The 25,887-nt window shown below is 44.5% G+C and overlaps 2 protein-coding genes across 6 annotated transcripts in view; both read left to right on the forward strand.

Moving 5' to 3' along the window:
- MYO5B (myosin VB) overlaps positions 1-4,942 on the forward strand; it is a 149,627-nt gene extending 144,685 nt beyond the window's left edge. For all 5 annotated transcript variants that reach the window (XM_064402904.1, XM_064402906.1, XM_064402905.1 and 2 more), the window contains one exon: positions 379-4,942. In XM_064402904.1, coding sequence (XP_064258974.1) covers positions 379-531 — 153 coding nt within the window. In that variant the 3' untranslated portion in view covers positions 532-4,942. The remainder of the gene's footprint in view (positions 1-378) is intronic.
- A 2,351-nt stretch (positions 4,943-7,293) lies between these two features.
- On the forward strand, positions 7,294-25,621 carry ACAA2 (acetyl-CoA acyltransferase 2). Its single transcript, XM_064403876.1, has 10 exons — positions 7,294-7,367; positions 12,145-12,311; positions 13,873-14,001; positions 15,769-15,885; positions 17,233-17,380; positions 19,634-19,809; positions 20,730-20,859; positions 23,087-23,157; positions 23,701-23,855; positions 24,984-25,621. Exons 1-10 carry the CDS (start codon positions 7,352-7,354, stop codon positions 25,066-25,068), a joined length of 1,194 nt encoding a protein of 397 aa, XP_064259946.1. The 5' UTR covers positions 7,294-7,351; the 3' UTR covers positions 25,069-25,621.
- The last annotated feature ends 266 nt before the right edge of the window (positions 25,622-25,887 follow it).

A 25,887-nucleotide genomic window follows, 5' to 3' on the forward strand; every position in this document is an offset into this window, starting at 1 on the left:
GGGAGGAAAAGGAAGGGCATGTGTTCAGCTACCCCCAGAACATATCACCATGGCTGAGCAGTTTAATCAAAGGTGGTCTGCTGGTGTCATGTAATCCTGGTTTTGCCAAGGGGATCATCCTGTTTTCAGGTCCTGTATCTTTGTAGTCATGTAGAAAATGTAACCACATTCTCCTGAAGCAGTGTTTCCTACAGTCTGTATAGAAGTTCCTGTAAATACTTGCACAGAATGAAAGGTGCTGCAGAGGAAAACAAAATAGTTCTGTTTTCTGCAGTATCTGTAAAACGATGCACATTCCCAAACCTTTGGTGGTGTAAAACACAACAAGAAAAGGCAACAGCTGATGCTAAATTTGTTTTCTTCTCCCACACCCAACAGAAGCAGTTGCAAGAACGGAATGACCCTCCACAGCTGCTGTTAGACTTCAAGCACATGTTCCCAGTTCTGTTCCCCTTCAACCCATCTGCCATCACCATGGACTCCATTCATCTCCCTGCTTCTCTCAACTTGGATTTCCTCAATAAAGTCTGAAGAAAGTAGAATTAAACTCACCTCTCACCAGAGAGTCTCCCAGAGACTTCCAGCAACAAAAGAAAAAAAAAATCAAAAAAAGAGCTCTTTAAATATGGACCAAACAGGCTTATGGAAGAACCAGAACACAGTAACAAATGGATGCTAAAATGTACACTAAAAAAGACACTGGTCTGTATGTGATTTTTTTTGGTAATTTGCATCTAAGAAATAAGGATACTTGAAAAATAGATTTATTTTTTACTTCTTGATTTTATGTTGACATAGTTCAAAGCCCATAATCATCTCCAAAAGCCAGGAAGTGGGAGACAGCTTATTTTGATTTTCATGGGTGTCTATGACAAAAACAAAATTTGAGACACTTGTGCTGCCTTGAAGGATGTGTCATTTGTCTAGTAGCAGGTGGTCTTGAGTGTATGAATAGCAGAACATGCAGTTCTGCCTTCAGTTCTTGCTAGTAGCAGCATTCATGATAGTGAATTGAAAAGGTTAATTGCAGAAGGTGTGTATTTATCACATCATAAAGGTAAAAGGGCTGGGATGCTGCTTGTTTTCACTGATATGGAATTTGTCACTAATTGTATGTTTGAGAAATACTGTTGCTCCTCCTAAATACATTCAGTGCATCTGCTTAATGGAATTTAGATAAATTGGCAGGAATTTGTTCCATTGGACTTTCTTGCATTACCAAATTTATGTTAGTAAAGGTTTTGTCCTGGTGAAATAATCATGATGCAAAGGACTGCCTTAAGCCTTCTGCTTCTAGTATAGCATCCTCCTGATCCCTACTGTTGGCTTTTCTTGTGCTTTTGAGTGTCAAACACTTTCATCCAGTGGCAGTCAAGGTTCTTGTACCTCTTACACGGCCAGTGTCAGAATCCCATGCACAGATCATGCTAAGGAACCCAGTTTAATCATCCAGCCCTACCTGTGTTCAGTGGGTTAATCCTAGCTGTAGCTGTCCATGGAAAAACTCCATTCAGTTCAGTCGCCATCCAGAATGTTAAGAATCATGCAAACACACAGCTTGGATAAATGAAGAGTATTTTAAAAATTTTAAAATTTCTATAAGAGATGAAATGTTTTAACACAGAAAAATAACCAAAACAAAACCAAACAACAAAACAAACAAATAAAAAACAACAACAAAACCAAACCAAAAAAAAAAGCTGTCAGGTAGTATGTTAGAAACGTAAGCCATTTCTTTAAGAGTGAACCCAAGCTACAACAACCTTAAATGAATAATTGCTTTCAATTCAGATTCTGTTAGTTTTTTTTTTCAAATCAGACTTACAAACTAAGCCAAACCAACCCTCTGACCTCAGCACACAGACGTTGAAGGGGAGCAGCCATTGGTTTTTCTTTGGTCCTTGGCAGCACACGCTGAGCTCTCGGTGATGCTGGGCAGGGGAGGACGAGGGTGGATTCGCCAGGGTCGGTGCTGCTCCACGACTGCGCAGCGTGGGGATGCTTCAGCCACAGCACAACGTGCCAAACTGCAGCCAGGATGTGTGGCTGCCAGCATTCTGCCCTTTCCACTCCCACAGTGGTCTTGTTTAAATCAATCTCAACTCACGTGCTTTTGCGGCTCCTTCTGTGGTCCGCAGCTCCATCACGACTAAAAGCTTTCTGAGAAAAAATCCACTCTCTCCATCTGACTCTTTGTAGCTGGTGTAAATCCAAACAGCAAATTTATGACCAGGTAGGCTGTCTGCTCAGAGATTGAAAGCAGAATGTGAAGCTTCTTGGAGATACACTAACTCCAGTCTGCTGCAGTTTCCTTTCTAGGCAAGGAACGTGTTGTGATTTAGACATCACGTACATAATCGGTGTATATACAAACTGCAGTAGTCCTGTATGTACTATATATGTATATGACTATCCAAAAAAGCACATTTTAAAATAATCTGTTGAGTGCTGTGCAGAGTTATATCGCTCTGTGCTGGTGGGTAAATACCTTGACTCAGACTGAGACTATAGTTCAGAGCAACTGTTACCACTGAAGGACAGACTTCAGGCTAAAAAATAATTTTTTCCCCCTTAACTATCACCCATCAAATTACAGATATTTTGCTTGTAAAGAGCCAGGGCTGTCTCCAAACTGCAATCCTTGGGCACTCACCTCTGCTGTGTCTTCAGTAGTGCCTTCATCTCCCCTGGCTATACAGTGAGGGTAATGCCACCAGTCTGCTGCCCACGCCCAGCAAGCCCTGCCACCCACTCACCCACAATATCTATTTATTTTCACCTACCTCTCTTCACAATGAATGTCCTTGCAGTGCTCTGAATTTTGTTAGTTGTCGCCTCTCCCTTCTTTCCACTCTCCAACAGTCGTCATGGTTGAAGAATAAATAATTCAAAGCAGGATTCAGCCTTCCTGTAAGGTGGTTTAAAGAGAGAGCTGTTGCTCAGGATTCGTGTTAGGTCAGCAGTTTCAGGCAGTTCGGTCTCTACCTCTTTCTGATGTAAATTATTTGGAGTACAATTCCCAATGCATTGATTAAACCTATGCTTATCACTCAGACTACGTGACAGGTTGCTGCAGAATCCTCTTCTGCAGTGGCTTTGTTGCTGATTGCCACTGTAAAATGTGCTTAATGGTCTTCTAGGGGATAATGGTCCTTCACTGGCACTTTCAGGATTGTAATTTATATGTTCTTTCTTAAAAACTCTTAGTATGTGTAGATGGGAACTGGGATTTAACAGCTTGATCTGTGATCACGTAGTTTATCCACTGAGATCCATCTGGAAGAGAACTCTGTATGAAATACCTTTAATATATGTTATCTTTTCTGTTAGCACTTTTAAAAATTTGTATTTAAATGTTAATTTAGTTAAATTGCTATGCTCAAGCATGCCTTCTTTCCTCAGATTTACACTTCTTTATTTAAAAAGCAAAGTGAACACAAAGCATGGCTTAGAGAAAGCTGGCTCTTCTCCAGATCTGTCTTTATTTTTAAATATTGATTATTATGTTTAGCATTTTCCCACTCTGTGCCTTCAGCTGTTTAACTCAACCACTCTTTCTCTGAAATAAGCATTAAAACAGTGGAATATTTTTATTATTCTGTCATAGAAAAAGTTGTCTATGGATATAAAAGCCTACTCATAAAATCTTACATTGAGGAAGTCTTCAAAAACACTTTGAAGTTCTTGGGGAAAAAAACCCCAAACAATAGTGACCCATGGTGATTTCTGCAAATGTGATGGCTTATATCTCAGAAAAGCACTATTGGGAATAAAATAAAATAAATTAAACCATCAAAACGCCCAAATCACCAGCATTACAGAACCAACACTTCAAATATGAGCTGAGGCATTTGCTGGCTGACCTACAAGAAGCATCCAGGACAATGTCCATGTTTCATTTTCACCAGAAGGTTCCCTTTCTTCTTCATTTTTTTTTTTAATTGGCATTTTGTAGCTGAGGTTGCTTATCTTATCTGATAAAGCTGCTGTAGGTGACTGTAGAAAAAGAACATTAGACCTCAAGACTGAATTTTTGCAATCCAACATTACAAACATGTTTTTGCTCATGCAGTTTATTCCACTGGATCTACAAGAATTTCTCAATGTTTGTGAAACAGTACCAAAGTGTGGGCATGTTTTAAGCACAGTGGCTGCTTTTCATCACCCTGCAACTTGAGCACTGAAGTCTTTGCAGGACATGATTCCTTGTTTGTGTGGTTTGTAAAAGGTACAAATGAAAAAGCTACAAAAAGGTACAAATGGTACAAAATTTGTACAAAAGGTACAAATGAAAAAGCTACACAATGGTTGTTTTCCTCTGTTTTCAATAGTAAATGAATAAAATTGTGCAAACTTATTCTTTCAGACCATTAACTGAAAAATTAGCATTTTATCATTGCATATAAATAGAACGTAATTAAAATGAATTGCATGAACTTCCATAAAGCTTTTTCCTCAAACTTTATTGATTCACATATATATTACAGTCATAAATTGATCTCTTTTTTTTTTTTTCTGAAAGAAATTCTAGCAAGGTAGATGTTAAGTAAAACAATCCACAAGACATAACCCTGATGAGTATCCAAATTATTTCAAGGTGTGAATGCCAGTGGACAAAGACTTTAAGATTAATTTGAAATCAGAAGAAAAGAAGTATATTGAAAAAGTGCTACTATATTGAAATCTTTGGGGATATTTTTATTTTATTTTTTGTGGTGTAAAGTGTCATTACCTTAAGGAGCAGAAGGTATAGCTGCTGTCAAAGTTGAATGACATACATGAGTGAATACTGTAGATGAAATACTACTGCTTATAAAATATTTTTCCATTTTGAACAAATCTGTAAACTACACCTTTGTTTATAAGAAAATGCTTGTAATAGTCACTGTAATATTCAGCTGGGGATAAAAAAAAATTTGTGAAATAAACACTTTTGAAGAAATTGTGGCTCTTGGTCAAAAATGGGAATGCAAAAAAATAACCCTTTTCAATATGTACTTCCATCCAATATAAACATTTCTAAGTGGTTTATAAACAGAAATTAGGATAATCATTTTTACTGATGACACTGGAGGTTTTAGAAGTTATAACATGATTTCAGAGATGCTGAAATATTGGCAGATAATTAGAAACTGAGTGTGGAGTGTTATGGCCCTGAAAGCCATTGTAAATGAGTGCAGAAAAGGAGAGGAAATGCCACCCTTTGTGCATGTGCGTAAATCACAGAAACCTAGAATGGTTTGAGTTGGAAGGGAGCTTAAAGTCCATCTTGCTACAAACCCCTGCCATGGGCAGGGACACCTTCCACTGTCCCAGGCTGCTCCCAGCCCCATCCAGCCTGGCCTTGGGCACTGCCAGGGATCCAGGGGCAGCCACAGCTGCTCTGGGCACCCTGGGCCAGGGCTGCCCACCCTCCCAGCCACCAATTCCTGCCCAACATCCCAAAATCTGTGCCTGCCCTGTGGCAGTGCAGCCATGGCCTGTGTGCTGTCCCTGCAGGCCTTGTCCCCAGTGCCTGGGCAGCTCTCCTGGAGCCCCTGCAGGCCCTGGCAGGGGCTCTCAGGTGTCCCTGCAGCCTTCTCTTGTGCAGGGGAGCAGCCCCAGCTGTGCCAGGCTGGCTCCAGAGCAGAGGGGCTCCAGCCCTGGCAGCATCTCCGTGCCTCCTCTGCACTGGCTGCAGCAGCTCCACGTCCTTGTGCTGCTGGAGCCAGGGCTGGGGCAGCTCTGCAGGTGGGGTCTCACCTGAGCCCAGGGCACAGGGGCAGGATCCCTTCCCTTGGCCTTAAATGAGACTTAGATGAGGGAAGTCAATGGCAAAGGGAGAAAATACAGCAAAACCCTCGGCTTTTTTTAAGACAGTGTTGCACATTCACTGATTTATAGATTTATTAAATCATTGGAATTATGTAGAGAAAGTAGTTGAGAGATTATTTTAAATGAAAAATGGGAGTCTTCACAGGATAACATTTTCTTCTTCTAGAAAATTTACACAACTTTAAATGCATCCCTGAAGACATATGGCAATTTTTATTTGTACACAAAATATTTCCAATGGCTTCCCTGTCTTCTGCCTGACAGCTGGGATGGTTCCACTGGAGCAATTATACAGATAAATCATACCACAAGGTGCATTTAAACCATCAGAACTCTGGAGGGGGGTTTTGTGGTGTACCTTGGAGGTCCAGATTCCTGGCTGGGAGGGTGGGCAGGCCCTGGCCCAGGGTGCCCAGAGCAGCTGTGGCTGCCCCTGGATCCCTGGCAGTGCCCAAGGCCAGGCTGGATGGGGCTGGGAGCAGCCTGGGACAGTGGAAGGTGTCCCTGCCATGGCAGGGGGCAGACTGGATGAGGTTTAATGTCACTTCCAATGCACACCATTCTGGATTCTAGGATATTTGTGTGTGGTTTTAACTATTTCATATTATCAGAGTAAACTATGGATCGGTCCTGCTGTCTGTTCTTGCAGCATCCGTGGTGCTGCATCATCAAAACTGAGACTCGGTGTTCACTGCAGCCCCAGGAGGGAGCAGCTCTTCCCTCCAGAGACCAATACACGATTGCAGGCTTTTTACCCCTTTTATCCCCGTGTTTTTCACTGCCTGCTGTGCTGGAAAATTTGAAGAGTATCCAAATGCTGGCAGGTTTCAAACACAAGGGCTGCAAGCAGCTCCTGCTCATCTCCATCCGTGTCCAGGGAAGCCAAAGCTTGCAATTCGGGGCAGCGCTGGGTCAGCCACGGATTGTGCACAAATTCAGGGGTGCGACCCTCCACAACCCCCTCGAGGAGGTTTACAGATCCCACCTGCGACAGGGCAGGCTCAGGTTGGACATCAGGAGGGATTTCCCCGTGGAAAGGGAGGTCGGGAATTGCAGCTGCCCAGGGAGGAGTTGGAGTGCCCATCCCTGGAGGTGTCCAGGGAGGGCCTGGACGTGGCACTGAGAGCTCCGGGCTGGGTGACAAGGTGGGGATGGGGTGACAGGTTGGACTCGATGATCTCGGAGGTGCTTTCCAACGGAAGGGATTCCACGATTATCTGGAATTAACCGCGACACGCTGCAATTACCTGTGAGGAGAGCGGAGGGGCTCCTCTCCCCTCAGCCGCCACCGCCCGCCCCCGCTCCCCTGCCGCCGATTCGCCAAAACCGCACGGAAAAAAAAAATCAAACCAAACAAACACAAATTTTTAAAAACAAAACCAAACAAATAAACACCCCACATTTACGATACATTTATCAAGACACTAAAATTACGCGTAGGAAATACCTTTAAGTAAACTGCCTGCAGGCCGCCCCTCCCGCTCTCCGCGTGGCGAATGTGCGGGCGGGGCCGCACTCGGCCGGGCGCGGTGTGGCCATGGCGCTGCTCAGGGGTGAGGATCCCGTCCCCCCGCGATCCCTCCCGTCCCCCCGCGATCCCTGAGGGGCTCCGGGCGCACCCCGAGGGCGGGCTCGGGCGCTGTAGGGGCCCCCAGGGCGAGGCAGCTCGTGGGGCCCGCAGGAATTACAGAAGTAGAGCCGCGAGAGCCGTTCCCGTGCCTCCCGGGGATCTCCCTCACCGCTGTCCCGTCCGTGCCTGATCGGCCAGACAGCTGGAAGTAACGAGGAACTTCCCAAAAACTCTGGGCTGCGTGGGGTCAGAGGGTGGGAATGATCGTCGTAGAGTGGGAATGCGGTTCAGAGAGTGGGAATGTGGTCGGGGGTGGGAATGGGGTTCAGGGGGTAGGAATGTGGTCAGGGGGTGGGAATGGATTTCAGAGAGTGGGAATATGGTCAGGGGGTGGGAATGTGGTCATGGGGTGGGAATGGGGTTCAGGGGGTGGGAATGGGGTTCAGAGAGTGGGAATGTGGTCATGGGGTGGGAATGTGGTCATGGGGTGGGAAAGGGGCTCAGGGGGTGGGAATGGGGTTCAGGGGGTAGGAATGTGGTCAGGGGGTGGGAGTGGGTTTCAGAGAGTGGGATTGCGGTCAGGGGGTGGGAATGGGGTTCAGAGAGTGGGAATGTGGTCAGGGGGTGGGAACGGGGTTCGGAGAGTGGGAATGTGGTCGGGAGTGGGATTGGAGCTCAGGGGGTGGGAATGGGGTCAGGGGGTGGGAATGCGGTTCAGAGAGTGGGAATGTGGTCATGGGGTGGGAATGTGGTCATGGAGTGGGAATGGGGCTCAGGGGGTGGGAATGGGGTTCAAAGAGTGGGAATGTGGTCCGGAATAGAAATGGGGTTCAGAGAGTGGGATTGGGGTTAGGGGGTGGGAATGGGTTTCAGAGAGTGGGGATGGGTTTCAGAGAGTGGGAATGTGGTCATGGGGTGAGAATGGGGTTCAGAGAGTGGGATTGGGGTTCAGAGAGTGGGAATGTGGTCAGGGGGTGGTAATGGGGTTCAGAGAGTGGGAATATGGTCAGGGGGTGGGAATGGGGTTCAGAGAATGGGAATGGGGCTCAAAGAGTGGGAATGTGGTCCGGAATAGAAATGGGGGTTCAGAGAGTGGGATTGGGGTTCAGAGAGTGTGAATGTTGTCATGGGGTGGGAATGGGGTTCAGAGAGTGGGATTGGGGTTCAGAGAGTGGGAATGTGGTCATGGGGTGGGAATGGGGAGCACAGAGGGGGTGCAGGAGGTGAGGAGGGGGTTGGAGAGTGTCAGTGACAGCCTGTGTGTTCAGCACTGTTTTCTGCAGTGGTTCAGTGTTTAGCTCCCTTGGCTCAGTTGTGCTGCAAACAAACAGCGAGGAGTGTGGTCTGTCATGTAACTGGGAATTTGAATTGTGTGTCAGGAACAGTTTCTCCATGGAAAGGTCTGTTCAGCCCTAGCACAGCTGCCCAGGGCAGTGCTGGAGTCTCTGGAGGGATTTAAAACCGTGTGGATGTGGCCTTGGGAGTGCTGGGGAATGGTTGGACTCCATGGTCATAGAGGTCTTTTACAACAAAGATGTGATTCTTTATTTGTGTGATTCTCTGTTTACGTGCAGTGACTCTGAGTGACACCTGAACTGTCAGTGACAGGGAGTTTGTCACATCCAGGCCCTGCCTGTGTTAGCCCTGAAAGTGCAGGATAAACTCCTTTAAGTCGCCACAGCTCCTAAAACTGTTTGGTGCAAAGAACTAATTTATGCTCTACGTTGTTTAAATTCTTTGACTCTTAAAAATGAGGAAAATACACCTTTTAAGACATGCTCTTGTATGAAAACAAAATTGAAATTTATTGCAATAGGGCTTTTTATCTATTTGACAGCACTTTGCTACTTGACAGACTGTACCTAAATAATAACATACATGTCAGTCATGGTGTGAGATTGCAGTGCTAAGGCCTGTGTAGTCAGCATTGTGTTAATTCTGATGGTTTTGCTGAGCTGGATAGCACAGAGGGCACCTTGCCCTTAAGAGTTTGATTTTAGTTTTCTGTGCCCACTGCTGGATTTTCTCTTATCTCAGTCCAAAACACTTTCATGTACCGTTCTTGCTTCTCAACTTTCTTTTTTATGTTATTGATTGTTTTCTAGGATTTCAGAATAGGATCTGATGAAAAATTATTTTCATACCAAGTACATTTGAGATATGTTGGAGTATTAAGTAGTGTTTCAGTTCCCTCTTTGACAGCAAGTGGTTAACAAAACCAATTTAAAAGATGTCTCAAATACAGTGTTTGGTAAAGATTCAGAGTGATCCTGGCTTTCTTTCCCCAAAAGTTGTCAGATCTCTATGCATTTGGTACTGTTCTGCTCTCGTGCCATGTTTTTCACCTTGGAAAACTGCAGAGACTCTGGATTCTTTCTTTGATAATGTAGGACAGAACTAATTAATAGAAATTTATCAAGAGTTGTCAAAGGTCAAAGAGTCCTTTTTCACTCAGCACTTCAGCCACCCCTTGTTGCCTCTCCTGAAGTTCTGGGGAGGGGGTAGCATTTGCAGGTGCCTCTCCAGTCAAGCAAAATTTGGCAGGCTCTGGAGTTACGTGCCCTGAGGGGGTGTCTGTGTCCAGGTTAATTCAACATAACACAGACTGTGCTGCTGCTCCTTCATCTTCTTCTCATGCTGGTTCTGTCCAATCCTCTCTCTGAGCCTTGAGTTATTGTTTTATTGAGCAGCCAGAAGGTGAGCTCGGGCTCGGAACTGATCCAAGTGAAAATGAGGCCCTCCTTTTCTGCTGAGTTGGTGTTCAGCTGCCTCTGTTGTGTGACCTCTGCTGGTTTATTGGCCCCGTGGTGCTGCTGGGAAGTGGGCAGCAGTGAGCAGCCTCCGTGAAAGACAGAGAGGTGGTGTCGATGTGAAAGGAATGTTTAAGGGCAAAGTTCCATCCTCGCCCCTGGACTGCTCGTGAGGCAACGCCACGGTGGTTGTGACTGAACAAATAACGTGGATAACTGACAGCCTGGCCAAGAGGGAGGAGAAAGAGTTCTTTTTAGCTTGGTCTGCAGCAAAGCTTTGTGATCAGTTAGGGTTGGCACAATTTGGAGGAGGCAGGGAATCAGTGGACAGGACAAGTGGTGAAGAATGTGAGTGTCAAGGCCTCACTGCAGAAAAGATATGCCAAGGAAGGAAGGTTCAGGTTGTGTATTGGGAAGAGATGCTTTGCCATGATGTGAGCCACTGGCACAGGCTTCCCAGAGAAGCTGTGGCTGCCCTGGATTCCTGGCAGTGTCCAAGGCCAGGCTGGATGGGGCATGGAGCAGCGTGGGATAGTGGAAGGTGTCCCTGCCATGGCAGGGAGGTTGGGACTGGATGATCCTTGAAGTCCCTTCTAACCCAAACCATTCTGTGATAAGGCCTGAGCATCCTCCCTGCACATTTTAGATCTCTACACTGTGTTCAGGTCCTTGTCAGTGGGCAGCCTTGACCTTGACCAGTTTGGAATGTCCTTTTCTAGCAGTCATGCAGCCCGGGGGTGCAAATGCCTGCGGGGTGGAGGAGCACCCTCTCTCTGACAAAACAGCCAAGTCACACGGATCAGATGACCTGAAATCAGTGCTCACGAGCAGCTTAATGAGCAGGCATTTTCATTTGTCTGCGTTCTTACATCTGTGCGTGTCCCTGCAGCGTTCCCTAAAATAGCTGGGTGTTTGATGGGAGCAGTGGAGACGGGGTTGTGAGCGATGTGGTTCAACTGGGGGAGAGTTCACAGCCTGCCTCCCACTTGTTTTCCTGCACGTGGGAGCAGGGAGCCAGTGTGGCTGGCAGCCAGGAGATGTTTGCTTTGGTTCAGAGATGGCTTCCCCTGAGCTGGAGCTTGTATCCACTGCTCCTGGCCCGTGCATTTGCACACAAGTGCTTGCTCATGGTCTCCTGCCTAGTAAAAACTGGATTTCCTTCTCAGGAGCCAGAAGATTCATGCTGAAGCAGTTTAGGTGGCATATGTATTTCTGGTGGCAGGAGCATGAATTTTTTGATTAGGGGATGTTTCTCCTCTTAAGCTAAAATACTCAAAATTGAAATGCATATAAAAAGTGTTTGGGGGGGTTGTGCTTTATTGTTTGGTTTGAGTTTTGATGGGTTGTGGGTTTTTGTTGTTTTTTGGGGTTTTTTGGTGGGTTTTTTGTTTATTTTGGTTTTGGTTTTTTGTTTGGTTTTTTGTGGGGTTTTTTTTTTGTTTTGTTTTGTTTTTTTTTTTTTTGTTTTGGTTTTTTTTTTTGTTTTGTTTTTGTTTTGTTTTGTTTTGTTTTGTTTTTTTGTGGAAACTGTTTCTGCATATAAACCGAAAAACTGCTGATTTTTCTGGGACAAAGAAATGGCCTCTACCCAAAGTACTGTTCCTTATCTAATTTTTTCACAGGTGTCTACTACAGCATGTCCTAGATGTTACTGGCATGTTTTTAATGCATTAGCACTAATTTTTGATGCACGTGGCAGCCTACTCCGACTCCACATTTGTATCCAACCCTACTTTGTTGTCAAACCTCACCGCATTCCCAGAATCTTCCCAGCTTTCCTTTCTGGCTGTTAATCCTTCATGCCTTCCCTGTCTGAAGCACCATTACACTATTTATCTCGAGCTTCCTGTGTTCACGTTGCCTACACTTACAAAGTTTCTGTGAATTTTGGGGTGTCACCCGCCGGAGGCTGGCTTGGCGCTCTCCTGCCTGCCATGTGCCGTGCCTGTGGGTAATTTCTGCCCCCTCTGGGGGTGTGTTCACTGCGGGTCGTTTCTGCCCCCGCCGCAGGTGTGTTCATCGTGGCAGCCAAGCGCACTCCCTTCGGGACTTACGGGGGCTTGCTGAAGGATTTCTCGGCCACCGACCTGACGGAACATGCCGCGCGAGCCGCGCTGGCCGCGGGCAAGGTGCCCCCCGAGATCATCGACAGCGTCGTCGTGGGCAACGTCATGCAGGTTGGTGGCCTGGAAAATCTGCTGCTCCGGGGGCTGTTTCAGGCTCCCGCGGTGTGGCCCTGGGGACAGCTGCCTCTGGCTGGCAGCCGAAGGGGTGGGGGTGAAAGGGGTCAGTAGCAGCTCGCAGTCTAGTGTTTCTTGCTTGTGCTTGAGGGGTGTATCCTGTGTGATTTGTGGTGCTGTTGGGAGCGAGGCTTAGCTTGCTTTTTTTAGTGCCAGAGGTAGTTTAAACCAGGACAGGACGAGCTGACCTCCTAAAAGCATGTGTCAATTAACTGGTTGGTTGCTAATCCCAGGTACGCTTCCCTTGTTTTAATGGCTTCAGCCATTTTAATGACTTGGTCATCAGTGGTTTTTCACTGAGTTGCATAAATCCCTTTCTGTGTTAAGCCTGTACGTGATATGAGTCAATTTCTCTTGTGCTTTCCATATAATTTTTTTTGAGTGAACATGGGTTTCCATTGAGCTGAAAGGATACATGCTTTGATTGGCAGAGACATTTGGACAATCATGTCTTTTCCAAAGAGGATGCTGTATGCATTACTGAACTGCAGTTACCCACACCTACAAATGAAGATCTTTGTTTTAGGCAAGACAGCAAAGAACATTCCTAGGTTTTTTTGCTTTGTATTCTGATTTCACCATTACTATTAAGGTGTGGGGACTTTTATTTTGCACTTTGTGTTTCAAGGATGCAGAAGAAGCAAGTAGCTGAGAACTTGCACAATGAGCAAAGAAATAGGCGGTATTCCTTCATTGGATTTTCAGCCAAAAGAGTAGCTTTAAATTATTCTGTCTCCTGCAGCTACCATCTAAGCTTCTTTTATTCAGCTTTTCAATTTTGTAAGAGCTGTTTGTGGCCCAGGAAAGCATTGCTGCTTCAAATCTCCTGTAGTGCTTTCACATAAAATATAGCAATCTCCTGATAAAGTTTCTTTTGATTTTGAAATGTCTTTTCCTTTGCATCATACTTCCCTCTGCTAGTAGATTTTTTTTTTAATGTGGTTTATTGATATTGTTTGATTAAGTTTAATTAACTATGAATGTATGACTATTTCAAACTCCCCTTCTTCAGCAAAAGTGGCTTGGTTAATTTTTTTTTCTGCACTTGGGATAGTATTGTAGCACTGTGCACAGAACTTTGTTGTTATGATACATTTTAGCTTCGGGCATGTTCCCCAAGAGCATAGGTGTTCTCTCTGGTTTTGGGAGGCCTTCCCCTGTTAGTCTAAGCAATATTAATTTGCCTTTAAATAATTGCAGCTTGCCAGGTGGGATCTGCTATTGTGTCAGCCTGCTGTGTGGGTGCTGTTTTGAAAATAAGGGATAAGGAAAAAAAAAAAAAAAGTTGCTGACTTAACACAGTTTCTTTAAAATGCATATTAAGATCTTGTAGGATAGTGTCTTCTTGAGCTAAACTGAAGTGCTTCTGGTGAGTGATAAAAATACACCATCTTCTGTCTGGGATGCAATTACACCATTCTGACTTTTCATCAAGAATTTTTTTTGCTTACCAAACCAGCAAGAGTGTGACAAAGCCTCTTTCCTGTTCTGCCCGCAGAGCTCCTCAGATGCCATCTACATTGCAAGACACGTTGGTTTGCGTGTGGGAGTTCCCATATCTGTCCCAGCCCTCACTGTCAACAGGCTCTGTGGCTCTGGCTTCCAGTCCATTGCCAATGGCTGTCAGGTACAAAGCTGTGTTTGTGTCAGTCGTAGCTTTGGTCAGGCTGTTAACATTTAGGAACGTGTCCTTTGTGTTTGCGATGGGTCTTGACATGGATTTTTGGTAGAGATTTGGGATTTTTGGTAGAGATTTGGGATTTTTGGTAGAGATTTCTATTGTCCAGCACAGCTTTTTGCAGGAGTTCAGCTACTGTAATGCCACATTGTGTGGTTGGTTCTTAAAATCCAAGTATTGTGGTGATTCTCAGTTTAATATGAGGAATGCAACAAGTGTTAGCTGGTGAAATGGAGCTCAGCTGTGCTACAGTTGCATCTCACGATCCTGTTTGTATGGACTGGAATTACTGGACTCCAGGAGTCTTTAATCTCTTGATCATTGTTTGTATTCTCACCTGGCTGGCTGTGTAAGCAGCAACCTGAGCTTTTTAAGTGTGCTTTTGTTCAAAGATCCAAACCTCTCATGGGTTAAGTAGTTTATGATGCCATTTCTTTTAAAATAGAAGAAAATCAACTTCTCTTTGAGGAGTTGGCCAAAACCATTGAGTCAGAGCACAGGGATTTTTAGTTCATTTGCTCATACGTTGCTTTTATGAATACTTGAACAAGCAGGTTGTTGATTGTGTAGGATGTTTTTGGTTTTCCTTGGCTAAAGAATTATTTTAGGTCTGATCCTCTAGAAGAAAAAATGTGAAAAATGTAAAGATAAGGTTACGTGTTTGCAATAATATCCAACCGTTTTTTCTAGTGCTTTTTGCAAAGGCCATACCCATGTTTCTCCACACTGATAAAATCTGCTGCAGAATGTGACCACTTTTATTGGAAGTATGGTGGTGAGGTCCTTTTCAAAGATGGCATTTCTCCATGCAGCCAGTGCTGCTTAGGTGCTCACAAAGTTTTTAGTAGCTGTGGGGAGCATCTCAGCACGTATTGCTACACACAAGTTATTAATTAGAAATCTCAAATGCATATCAAGATCACAGAATAATGGAACTGTTTGGGTTGGAAGGCACATCAAAGGACACCCAGTTCGACCCCCTACCATGGGCAGGGACACCTCTCACCATCCCTGGTTGCTCCAAGCCCTGTCCAGTCTGGCCTTGGACACTTCCAGGGATGGGGCAGCCATAGCTTCTCTGGGGTAATTTAATTTTCTTTCATTCTAGTTCATAAAAAACCTCAAAGTCAAACTTAGTGAAGCATATTAAGGAAGTACTATTTTTGAATGCTCTGATGGTGCATTTAGGAACTGGGGCTTTTAGGTTTTGTGTGCTTTGCCATTGATGAATTAGTGTGTTTTGGGTACTTTGGCAGCTACCTAGCTATTGTTTTCTAAAATTATTATGTCCCTTTTTTTTTTTTAATTGTAAGGTCTTACTTCAGGCTTTGAAGTGTAATTTGTATTCCTTTTGAGAAGAGCGGGAGCTCAAAACCACAAGCACAACCCTTTGTGAAAGAAACCACACGAGCATGCCGATGCCTGATGTCTTTGTTCCTCTGCTCTGTCACGTGTGCACACCCATATTCTCTTCTTCCCTCATGGATACAATCATTCTTTGCTGAAGGGAAGAAAAAGGGACGTGGCATGAAGGAGACAGACCCCACCATTAACAGAAGGGTGAACCCTTCATGCATGTACACACATGGCTAAGTTTGGATTCATTCTAAGTTCGTTGCTTTGCAGGTGACAACCTCTTCTTTTAAAACACTCGTTATTTTCTTACTCAAGCAGCCAGCTAAATCCTAGATGTGTCTTCTTTTACTGTGTTGACAGGAAATTTGCCTGAATGAGTCGGAAGTTGTTCTGTGTGGCGGAGCTGAAAGCATGAGCCAGGCTCCTTACGCGGTTCGAAAGGTTCGCTTCGGAACCAGATTAGGAGCAGAGCTCAAGGTACTTCCTTTGTTCTGTGAGCAAAGCATTGCTTAGTATCAGGATTGTAGGCACTAAATCCTTGCAAATGAAATTATTGGAGATTAGACCCAGAATTTGTAGTTTAAAGTGTTTATCTAGTATTCAGACAGTGTCAAAACAGTAGGTTCAGGCCATCTGGTGAAGTGTGCCAGTTTTCCAGCTTTTTCAAAACCATTTTTGAGTTCCTGTTCCATGTTAAACATGCCAATAAATTCTTGGAGACAAAATTTAGTTCACTTGGTACATCCTCTGCAAGCACTATGTACAAAATGTCTGTGAAGCAGAGGCACACACAGTTTAAGCAAGTAATGCTGGCAGTAGATAGATAGACTGCTAAAGAGCACATATAGCTCCAAGCTGTGAACATCTCTCAATTTCAAAGTGGAACCTTGAAGTTAAATCCATTGACAAGCGAGTTATCTTTACATTTTCTTCTGAAGATAAGTCCTAAGTGAATACTGTGGGAAATGTGCAGCAGGATAAATTAATAGCATGCCACCACTTACTCAGTAGGTCATAACTGACATCAGAATGCAAAATTAGGATATTTCAGTGTTTCAGCCCTTTGGGTTTTTTCTCCCTGCTGTGTTTCCATTGTGAAGATGGTGAATATGATGTCCTTGGTTCTGTTCTTGTGTGGCACTGTCCTACAGGCAGCACCTTCACAAAGTTGCTGATACACCAAGTAGGTGCAGCTATGTTCTTACCATAAAGATAACCGAATTACACAGTGACAGGTGAATGAATGGTTTACCCTGCAGAACTTTACTACTGACAGAGATAGCAAAACCCATCTGAACTGACTGGATTACCTTTATCAGGTTGAGTGAAGGTAAACTTGGGTATCTTCTCCCCTGAGATGTTATACCCCCAGAAACATTTGACTCTAGTAAGGGGATTTTACCTGACAGTAGAGAAAGAGCTAAAGAATCATTAGGCTGTTGTGCCTTCTCACAGTGCCTCCCATTTACTTCCTGGCAACCAGTAAGTTTGCTCACAAGGGCTCTAATAAATAATTAATACAGAAGCAAAATACGCTGAAATACTAAAAATGTATTTTTAAAGCTTTCCCTGAGCCTCTTGGGGCCACGTGTGAGTGGAAAGAATTGCACTAGAGTGCAATGGAGATTAATTAGAATAGCACCCAAGAACTTGCACACTGTTTTTCACTGTGTTCATTCTAAGTCAGTAAATTATCTATAGGTAACCTGAATTAATTTTACCAAGAGCCATTAGTTTCTAAGAGACCGCTGAACAGTTAGAAGCTGTCTGTAATAAATATAGTATTTCCATGCTTTCTGATTTTCTTCTTCTGATGTTCCACAGCTGGAAGACACGTTGTGGGAAGCCCTAACAGACACACATGTTAAAATACCTATGGCAGTGACAGCTGAGAACCTGGCTGCAAAATACAGCATCTCACGGGAGGACTGTGACCGGTACGCGCTCAAAACCCAGCAGAGGTGCAAAGCTGGTGAGTGAACCGAGCACTGCAGGCGTTCGTGTGACACCAGCCTCAAGTCTAGTCAGTTTTTAGCATTGGTTCAAAGTGTTCTCGGGGTTTCTCTGGCTCTTGGTGCTCCTGTCCTTCTGTTTGCGTGCTGTAATTTGTGATTTTGTTGGCCCCATGGTACAAATAACACACTCTTAGGGGGTTGACTTTGAAAATGTGCTGTGAAGTGTTGCACCCCTCAGAAGGATTAGTGGGAGGCCCTTTCCACTGCCTTCCCGTGCCTTCCTCAGGGACATTCCTTAGCTGTTGAGGCAGCAAACACCACTGGCCAGTCACGGCTCAGCTCCTGCCTGAGCAGGATTCATGTTGGTGAATGTCCTTTGTTGGTGCCCCTCTGGTGGGATGCAGCATTGTCCCAGGCATGCCTGACTGCACTCCTTTCTTTCCTCTCCACGGCAGAACAGTCTTCCAAAGTGACCCACATCCTCCTTGTGAGCCAGCATGTGCTGTAATTCAGCTAAACCCTGTGCTTTCTTTTGCAAATTGAATGTTCTTGAATGCTTGAACAGTCAGAGCACATGGAATCTGAAGAGGGGATGTTTGTTTAGGAGCTGTGTTTTAAACTGTTCTCTGGGTGGTTTATGTGCCCAAAACCATAATTCAGAGGTGTTTAGCTCTGGGTTTCCAATCTAAGAAGGACGTGGAGCTGCTGCAGCCAGTGCAGAGGAGGCAGGGAGATGCTGCCAGGGCTGGAGCCCCTCTGCTCTGGAGCCAGCCTGGCACAGCTGGGGCTGCTCCCCTGCACAAGAGAAGGCTGCAGGGACACCTGAGAGCCCCTGCCAGGGCCTGCAGGGGCTCCAGGAGAGCTGCCCAGGCACTGGGGACAAGGCCTGCAGGGACAGCACACAGGCCATGGCTGCACTGCCACATGGCAGGCACAGATTTTGGGATGTTGGGCAGGAATTGGTGTCTGGGAGGGTGGGCAGGCCCTGGCCCAGGGTGCCCAGAGCAGCTGTGGCTGCCCCTGGATCCCTGGCAGTGCCCAAGGCCAGGCTGGATGGGGCTTGGAGCAGCCTGGGACAGTGGAAAGTGTCCTTGGCAGGGGGTTGGAGCAAGATGGACTTTAAGCTCCCTTCCAACCCAAACCATTCCAGGTTTCTGTGACTCAGTTTCTGTGAAGTTTAGGCCAAAATCCAGTTGAATGTGCAGTGGCCATCCTGGGGCTCAACGTACATTGCAGGCCGGAGGTGAATATAAGGAAAGGTCTAAGCATTGTTTTAGATTCTAATGATGGTGCATTTTAACAGCTGCACTCTTGAAGGAAGATTTTGTATTTTTTCTAATGGATGTAGAAGTGCTTTTTGTAACATTTCTTCATCATTTATTACCTTTTCTGCTTGTTCCTCTTGTTACCTAACTCCTGCAGCTAGAGCCTTTGCTAGAAACTGTGTTTCTTGTTTTCTAGGATCTTACCTTGCTGTTTTTATTTCTGCATGTAGGACCTGGTCATCTTATCCCACAGCAGAGAGAGAGCCCTGTGTGTAATCAGGAAAGAAAAAAGTTTTTAGGAATTTATTGAGAAGCCCAGAGGTAGCTAAACAACATCAGAACAGACATTGTCAGTTTTAAATCTCTGTCTCATGCTATATATTAGGCAATCTGGCCAGATGCTTTTTTGGGCATCTTAGGTGCCTCCAATGACTTGAATTGTTTTAGGTTGTTTAGGCAGCTGAATCCCATTCTGAGATTCCTGCTTGACAGTAAGAGCCTTTGGAGGATCACCTTGAGCAGGATTTTGATTGATATACAGTATTTTATCAACAGAAACAATGTGGCTCAGGAGGTTTTTAGCACATTCCTCTCTGAGTGAGATTTACATCTTGGTCATCTGAGAAATGACAGGGCTGTAAAATAAAGCAGCAGGAAAGGGGAATATGTACTAAAAATAAACCTAGTGGTTTAGACAAAAAAACCAAACCAGAAGGACTTTAGCTATTTAAACCCGAAATAAACTTTCAGTATTTGAGGCTTTCTTTGGAGAAGTTTGACAGTGTACTTGTGTAGTTTTTGCCCAATTTCTTAAAAAACCACAAAAACCACCAAAAACCCCAACAATAAATAAACAAAATAAAGCATAAATATTGCTGTCCCTGAACTTTTGGTTTGAATAGAGCAAGAAGCTGTGTGCACATGAAAATATGATTGTTGGTCATGCTGAGAAATCATCTTGATGTTTTTATCAGGTCCTTTTCATTTTCCTTTTTGTGGTTGCAGCTAATGATGCTGGCTACTTTAAGGCTGAGATGGCACCAATTGAAGTGAAGACAAAAAAGGGTAAGGAAAGCATGCAAAAGGACGAGCACCCCAAACCCCAGACCACCATGGAGCAGCTGACAAAACTCCCATGTGTCTTTAAGAAGGATGGAACAGTCACGGCTGGGAATGCTTCAGTGAGTACATCAGCCCCCTGGCTTGGGCACATGTCCCCTCTGTGGCTCTCCAAATTTATTGCCACTGTTTTTATCTCTCACCGAGTTGGCTCCCAGTGGTGTCTCCTGACGAAAATGACTTCTAATTCTGCAGCTAGATGCCCCAGCTGACTCTCCCAGCCTCGTGCCAGGTGATCCTGGCAGGTGCCAGGGGATCCTTCAGTCAGCTCCTAAGTCCTAAATTTGATTCTGTGGATTGCCACTCATATTGCAGTAAGGCATTGGCATTTCCTCATCAGCTTTGAGTTGTGCAGTTGGGGCTGCAGTGGTTGTGTAGCCACTCTACTTTTTTGGGGGGCACTGGTAACTGAACTTACTTGCTTTAAACCTACATTTTTTCAGTGGGCATACTGCTGCTGCTCATCTTTGTACCACAGCTACTGTCCTCACTCCCACAAACCACATTTTGGTCTTACCCAGAATATACTCAGTGCTTAGCAGCATGTCATTGTGGACTGTTCCTCTCACAGTCATTATCTTAATTAATTGATTAAAGTTCTTTGGGCCAGATGGAGTGCTGTGATCATAGTCTGAATTCATACCTAAAATAGATCATAGCCACAGTAAGTGTGGGTGTCTGTAAAGTATCTTTTATAATTAATAGCACATACATTATCCATTATTAATAATGTTCTTGCAAGTCAGCAGAATCATATTTCCAATGCAGGAAAGACTTAGTTTTCTAACACACTGGAATTCATGAAACATTTATATATATTTAACTTTCTTTCCCCAAGATTGTTTTCCGTTGTTTTGAAGAAACATTGTTAAATGTTAATTATAGTACCTTAGACTCAAGCCGATTTTGGGGGTTAAAAAGTGTGAGGATTTTTTTGTTTCTTTGTATTTTCTCACTGAGAGTGCTTCTCTCTTACTGCCAGGGTGTGTGTGATGGCGCTGGTGCAGTCATCCTTGCCAGTGAATCAGCACTTAAAAAGCACAGTCTCACTCCTCTGGCAAGAGTAGTAGCTTATCACTCAGCTGGCTGTGACCCTTCCATCATGGGCATTGGTGAGTTGCAATAAAGCACATCATTTACAGCATAAAGCAGCACTAAAATGTTCTTGCCATGGGCATTCTAAAGGAAGGAAAGGATGCTTCACTGTGCTCAGGCTGGTGGCTCTGAAGGTGTTTGTGTGTCCTGCTGTCCAGCCCGCTGTGTCAGTCCATCCCTGTTGTGCACAGGGACAGATTTGCTCCTCAGTTTGGCTGGAAGGGTGTGAGCAGTGTCTGACCCACAGTAATAGCATGAGCATAGTCCCCCAGGCTCTTCCTTCTTCCCCTTTTTTACTGTCTCTTTTAGTCAAGGAAACAAACACTCAGACATTTTTGTAAAACCGTTTTCTCCTAAAATTCACTTTTGTTTCCTGTAAGCTCTAAGTCCCTTAATAAAATGTGCAACTTTGAGTTGCCTGCCTCACCTGTTGCTGATGGGGTACTGTGACCTTTCAGCAGTTACTCAGTGGCTCAGGCTGCTTGGATCCCAGGATATGCATCTGTTCAGGTATTGCTAGGGAAAACAAACTCTTTCTTTGTTGCTTTAGTCCCATATTTTCTGTTTCCTCATTAGGTATTTTCTGTTTCCTCTCTTAGAGCAAACAGTCCCTCAAAGCCAATCCAGACACCACAGGATTTTTCCCTTCACTTTAGTTTGCAGACAGCATTGTATCCCAGCATTGCTTTTCCTCTCTGTGCTCTGTTCAGAGGAGCTGTTGTTGGCAGGTTCTGTGTGTCAGTAGAAATGCAAATGAGGCATTGTCAGATTTGTTTTCCTGCTCAGACTGTCTGACTGACACAGCCTTCAAAGCAAATGTGGAGGGAGGGTTTTTTTTTTTTTGCGGGACTTGGTGCTGGCATTGTTCTTCCTAAACCAGCCCATTCTCTCTAGCTCGGGCAACTCTTCTAGCTTGTTTAAAAACTTCATAAATCATATGGAGGATCACTTAGTATCCCAACTCCTTCACACCACAGCTTGTCCCCAGCAGCTCAGAGAGACCAGATGAGGCTTATTGACGTGACAGCAGCAGATCTGACAAACAGGAGCTCAGTCTGAGCCACTGTCCTTTCACATACTGATAGCAGGTCCTGTCTCACAGTGTTCAGTGAGAGAATTCATTGTTTTAAAAAAGAGAGAGAGGGGGAAAAGTTTACTTGGCTGTCATTAGGGGTCTTTGTGTTGTCTACATGAGACCCTGCCATTACTCTGATGCGTAACAGGCATACTAAAATCCTTCCCTAATAAGATGCACTTAGTCTGGTGTTAAGCTGCCTGGGGCTCCCTGAAACTCCACTGAGCTCTGAACTGGGCCCTTACTTCTTTTAATTTTTCTATCTTTTTGGTAATTTTACTTATTTTATGTATTTATTCTTTGAGCTGTGTGTTTTCAACGCCGTTTTTTGGTGGTGTTGTAGCATTTAGGATTGTTGGTGTTTTGGAATGATCAGCCACCACCCAACATCTCAGTATGTTTCTCCTACAAGCATGTATTTGATTAACCCTTCCAAATTCTCTTGGAGTGTGTGTTTCCTTAGGTAGCTGTGTTTGGGATTAATTTCCCTTAGTAGTTTATATTAGGTTATGGAAGGAAGCTTTCTTCCAGAGGACGGTGTTGTTGCCAAACTCTTAGTAGTCTGAAACCCAAAATCTTACTTTCTTCAGTTGTCCATGTCGTGGTTCTGAGGGAGGATTTAATTGTTTGGAATAAATGAATTAAATGTTTGGCTTTTTACTAGAAGATTTTCAGCTATATTAAGAACACCAAAACAACAATACCCATAACTAATCACATGACCAGCAAACTCTAGAGCAGCCTGTATTTTTCCCATTTTGTTTACCTGGAGGCTGCAAGTTGTGAGGAAAGAATAAATAGAACCAAGTACTGGGAAGGAAAATGCCTCAACCATTGTGAAGTTGTTTTTTTTTTACCTGGGGGCTGTCACTTCTCTTGACTCAAAAGCTCTGTGCGCTGCAGTAGTGACACTCTTGGCTTTCCCTGACTGTATGCTGGCAAGGAGACCCAAGTAGTTTTGAGATATAGGAGCTCTCTTATATAATAATATAAATATTATATTTATGATAAAGCAGGTGAGTGACATATCCAGAATTCATTGTCTGCACAGAGGCTTGTGGGAGGGGTTCTCATGAGGCTTTATGAATTTATCCTATGTAAAACAAGTTTCTAATACTTAATTTAATATTTTTTTTTAATTTAACTAACTGCATGTGGTTTCCAAACAGGCCCTGTACCTGCAATAACAGAGGTTTTGAAGAAAGCAGGACTGACCCTGAAGGATATGGATTTAGTAGAGGTGAGATGTTTTTACAAGAGCAGTGATTTTACCCCTTATCTTTTTAGCAGAAGGATTCCACTCATGCCATGTAGGTGTTGTTGCCTGTCAGGAACCTGCCTGACCTCTGTCCATCCAGTTTCTGCTGCACAGTCACCTCAAAAATTCCAGGCACGTGGAAACTGGAAATGGTGTGATCGCATTCTGTGGAACAAAAATATCCTCATGTGACATGATGTTTTACTCCGTTGGCTGGACTGCTCATGTTTTTATTTATGATACATGTGAACAGGGCCTTGTTCTGTCAGAGCAGCAGGCTGTTCATGGACCCACTGCCTCAGAACATACTGTACTTTTTTTTTAGAAAATACACCTCATACTTGCTCAGTATTTGAATTTAGTTGGGTTAGATTGACAGATGTATGTTGGCTGAGCATGCTGTTACAAACACAGCATTTAACATTTCAGAAGGACCTGGAGGACCAGTTCACCTCATTTAATCTTGTTTGCACACATACTGCTGAAGGCTGGTGTTAAAGTTCTGTCCCTTCTCTGGTGCTTTAGGTAAATGAGGCATTTGCACCTCAGTATCTGGCTGTGGAAAAGGTGTTGGGCCTTGACCCTGAGAAAACCAACGTCAACGGAGGTGCCATCGCCATCGGGCACCCTCTGGGGGCCTCGGGGTCCCGGATCACAGCTCACCTGGTGCATGAGTTAAGGTATGCACACAGACAGCAGCGTGGGTGCACAGCTGGTGGATGGATTTATGCCTGCTGGATGGATTTTGAGCACGGGTACCATGAGACTGAACTCTTCCAGTCAGCCAGCCTAAAACTCTCCTGGCTGGAATGGGCCTCTTTCTGTACGGATTTGCCACCTCTGTGCTGCAGGGCAGGTCCTGCACTTGTCTCACATCCCATCCTGTTACGACAGCATTCATTAGTTCACCTAAATCTGATAGTTCACCTAAGCCCACAGGAGCCTGTGAGAAGGTTTCATTTTTTTGAAATGGCTTTTGAGCAAAGTCTGTTCTCTTCTTAATGTGGTGCATTTCATAGAATCATGGAGTCCTAGGGACATCTTCCACTATCCCAGGTGGCTCCAAGCCCCATCCAGGGATGCCAGGGATGGAGCAGCCACAGCTGCTCTGGGCACCCTGTGCCAGGGCCTGCCCACCCTCCTAGCCAGCAATTCCTTCCCAAGATCCCATCTGTCCCTGTCTTCTGACAGTGGAAGCCATTCCCCTTTGCCCTTTCTCTCCTGTGTGAGAAGTCCCTCTCCAGTCCTTTAGCTACTGGAAGGGGATGCTTTAAAAGACTTTGTTGTCACCTGCTCTCTCCTTTAACCCATTTTCAGAAATTCTGGCTCTTTTAGCTTGCTTAATATGCTTAGCAGCATTTTAATTCCCCCCTCAGGGTAGAGATCACTGTGTCTCTTTGGTTGTATTGCAACACTGTCTTAGTGCTCAGCCATGAAACTTCAGATCATTTGCACCTTGCAGAACTCTTGGAGTGTGGTTGTACGAAACCTAGCATTTAAAAACTACCTCAGCAGTGTTCAGGTAGTTTAAAAACTGCTCCAGAAATGTTCAGGTGGGGTCTAGTGGAACAAGTTTGTGCCTGTGGCAGGGGGTGTAACCAGATGATGTCTGAAGTCATTGTTCAGAAATATTTCAACAGCGCTTGAGACTTCATGGTATTTTACTAGAAAAATAACAACATACACATTCTAAAACGTCATTGTCAGTGACACCCAGCTGGTAGCTGGTTTCCTCTCATAAAATCAGGGCAGGAGCTGCTGTGGCTCCCTGCAGGTAACTGATCTTCCCTGTTGCTGTTTCTGAGCAGGCGCCGTGGTGGGAAGTACGCGGTTGGGTCAGCGTGCATCGGCGGCGGGCAAGGCATTGCTGTGCTCATTGAGAACACAGCCTGAGGCCTCCTGGGCACTGCAGCCTGGCCTGAGCTGCTGATTCCCCGAGAAACCTGCCTCCTCTGACACCAGAGCATCGCTGCCTGCCTTTCCTGCAAGGTAAAGGAACAACTGAGGAGTCAGAATTCCGAACAAAAAAGATTCATTGATGTCTTTCTAACTAAAGGAAGTGCGGCATCAATATAATTTCACACTGATGAAGTATTTTCTAAAAGCCTCTTTTCAATCAATGCATTTCTGTAGGCAAAATTATTTTCATTTCCTGAGGAAATTGCCTGTCAAACTTTCACCCAACCTGCCTTAAAATAGCAGTCAGTGTAGCCTTTTAAGCAAGTATTGCTTAAACTTATTTCATCTACTGACACTGTGTGGCACATGTGCCTCTTTTATTATCAGGAAATGTGAAAATGTAATCAGAGACTTTCTGAAGTATATATTGATTGTAGATTGATGGCTGTTAACCTGTACCCTGCTGTTCTGCAAGGGAAAGGAACAGAAGCTGAAATTTTCATTGTGCCTCCCAAAAGAATAATAAATATAACACACAAAGAAAAAACACTTGGTGTTCTGTTTGTTAGTTTATTTTTAAAGTAAACCAGTGTGAGAATTGTTACTTCTGGGAAATCAGTGTTGGATTTTGGAGAGAGTGTTTCTTCTGCTTGAGGAATAACTGGTGTTTATTAGGTAGTTTCTAGAGAACTCCAAAAAATCTGCCAGCCCTCTGAGAAGGGCTGGGGCTGCATCTGGGCTGTTATCACACAGTAACTGCATGCATTTAGCATCTCTTTCTTAAACTTCCTCTAATAGTATCACCCATATTTC

The sequence above is a fragment of the Passer domesticus genome, chromosome Z (genome assembly GCF_036417665.1).
Source record: "Passer domesticus isolate bPasDom1 chromosome Z, bPasDom1.hap1, whole genome shotgun sequence".
Lineage (NCBI taxonomy): Eukaryota > Metazoa > Chordata > Aves > Passeriformes > Passeridae > Passer > Passer domesticus.

Bases quoted from the DNA above. Each gene is read 5' to 3' on its own strand.
- ACAA2 (XM_064403876.1), top strand. The intron at 17,381-19,633 runs GTGAGTGAACCG...TTGTGGTTGCAG, and splicing joins CCAGCAGAGGTGCAAAGCTG to CTAATGATGCTGGCTACTTT. The intron at 20,860-23,086 runs GTGAGTTGCAAT...GTTTCCAAACAG, and splicing joins CCCTTCCATCATGGGCATTG to GCCCTGTACCTGCAATAACA.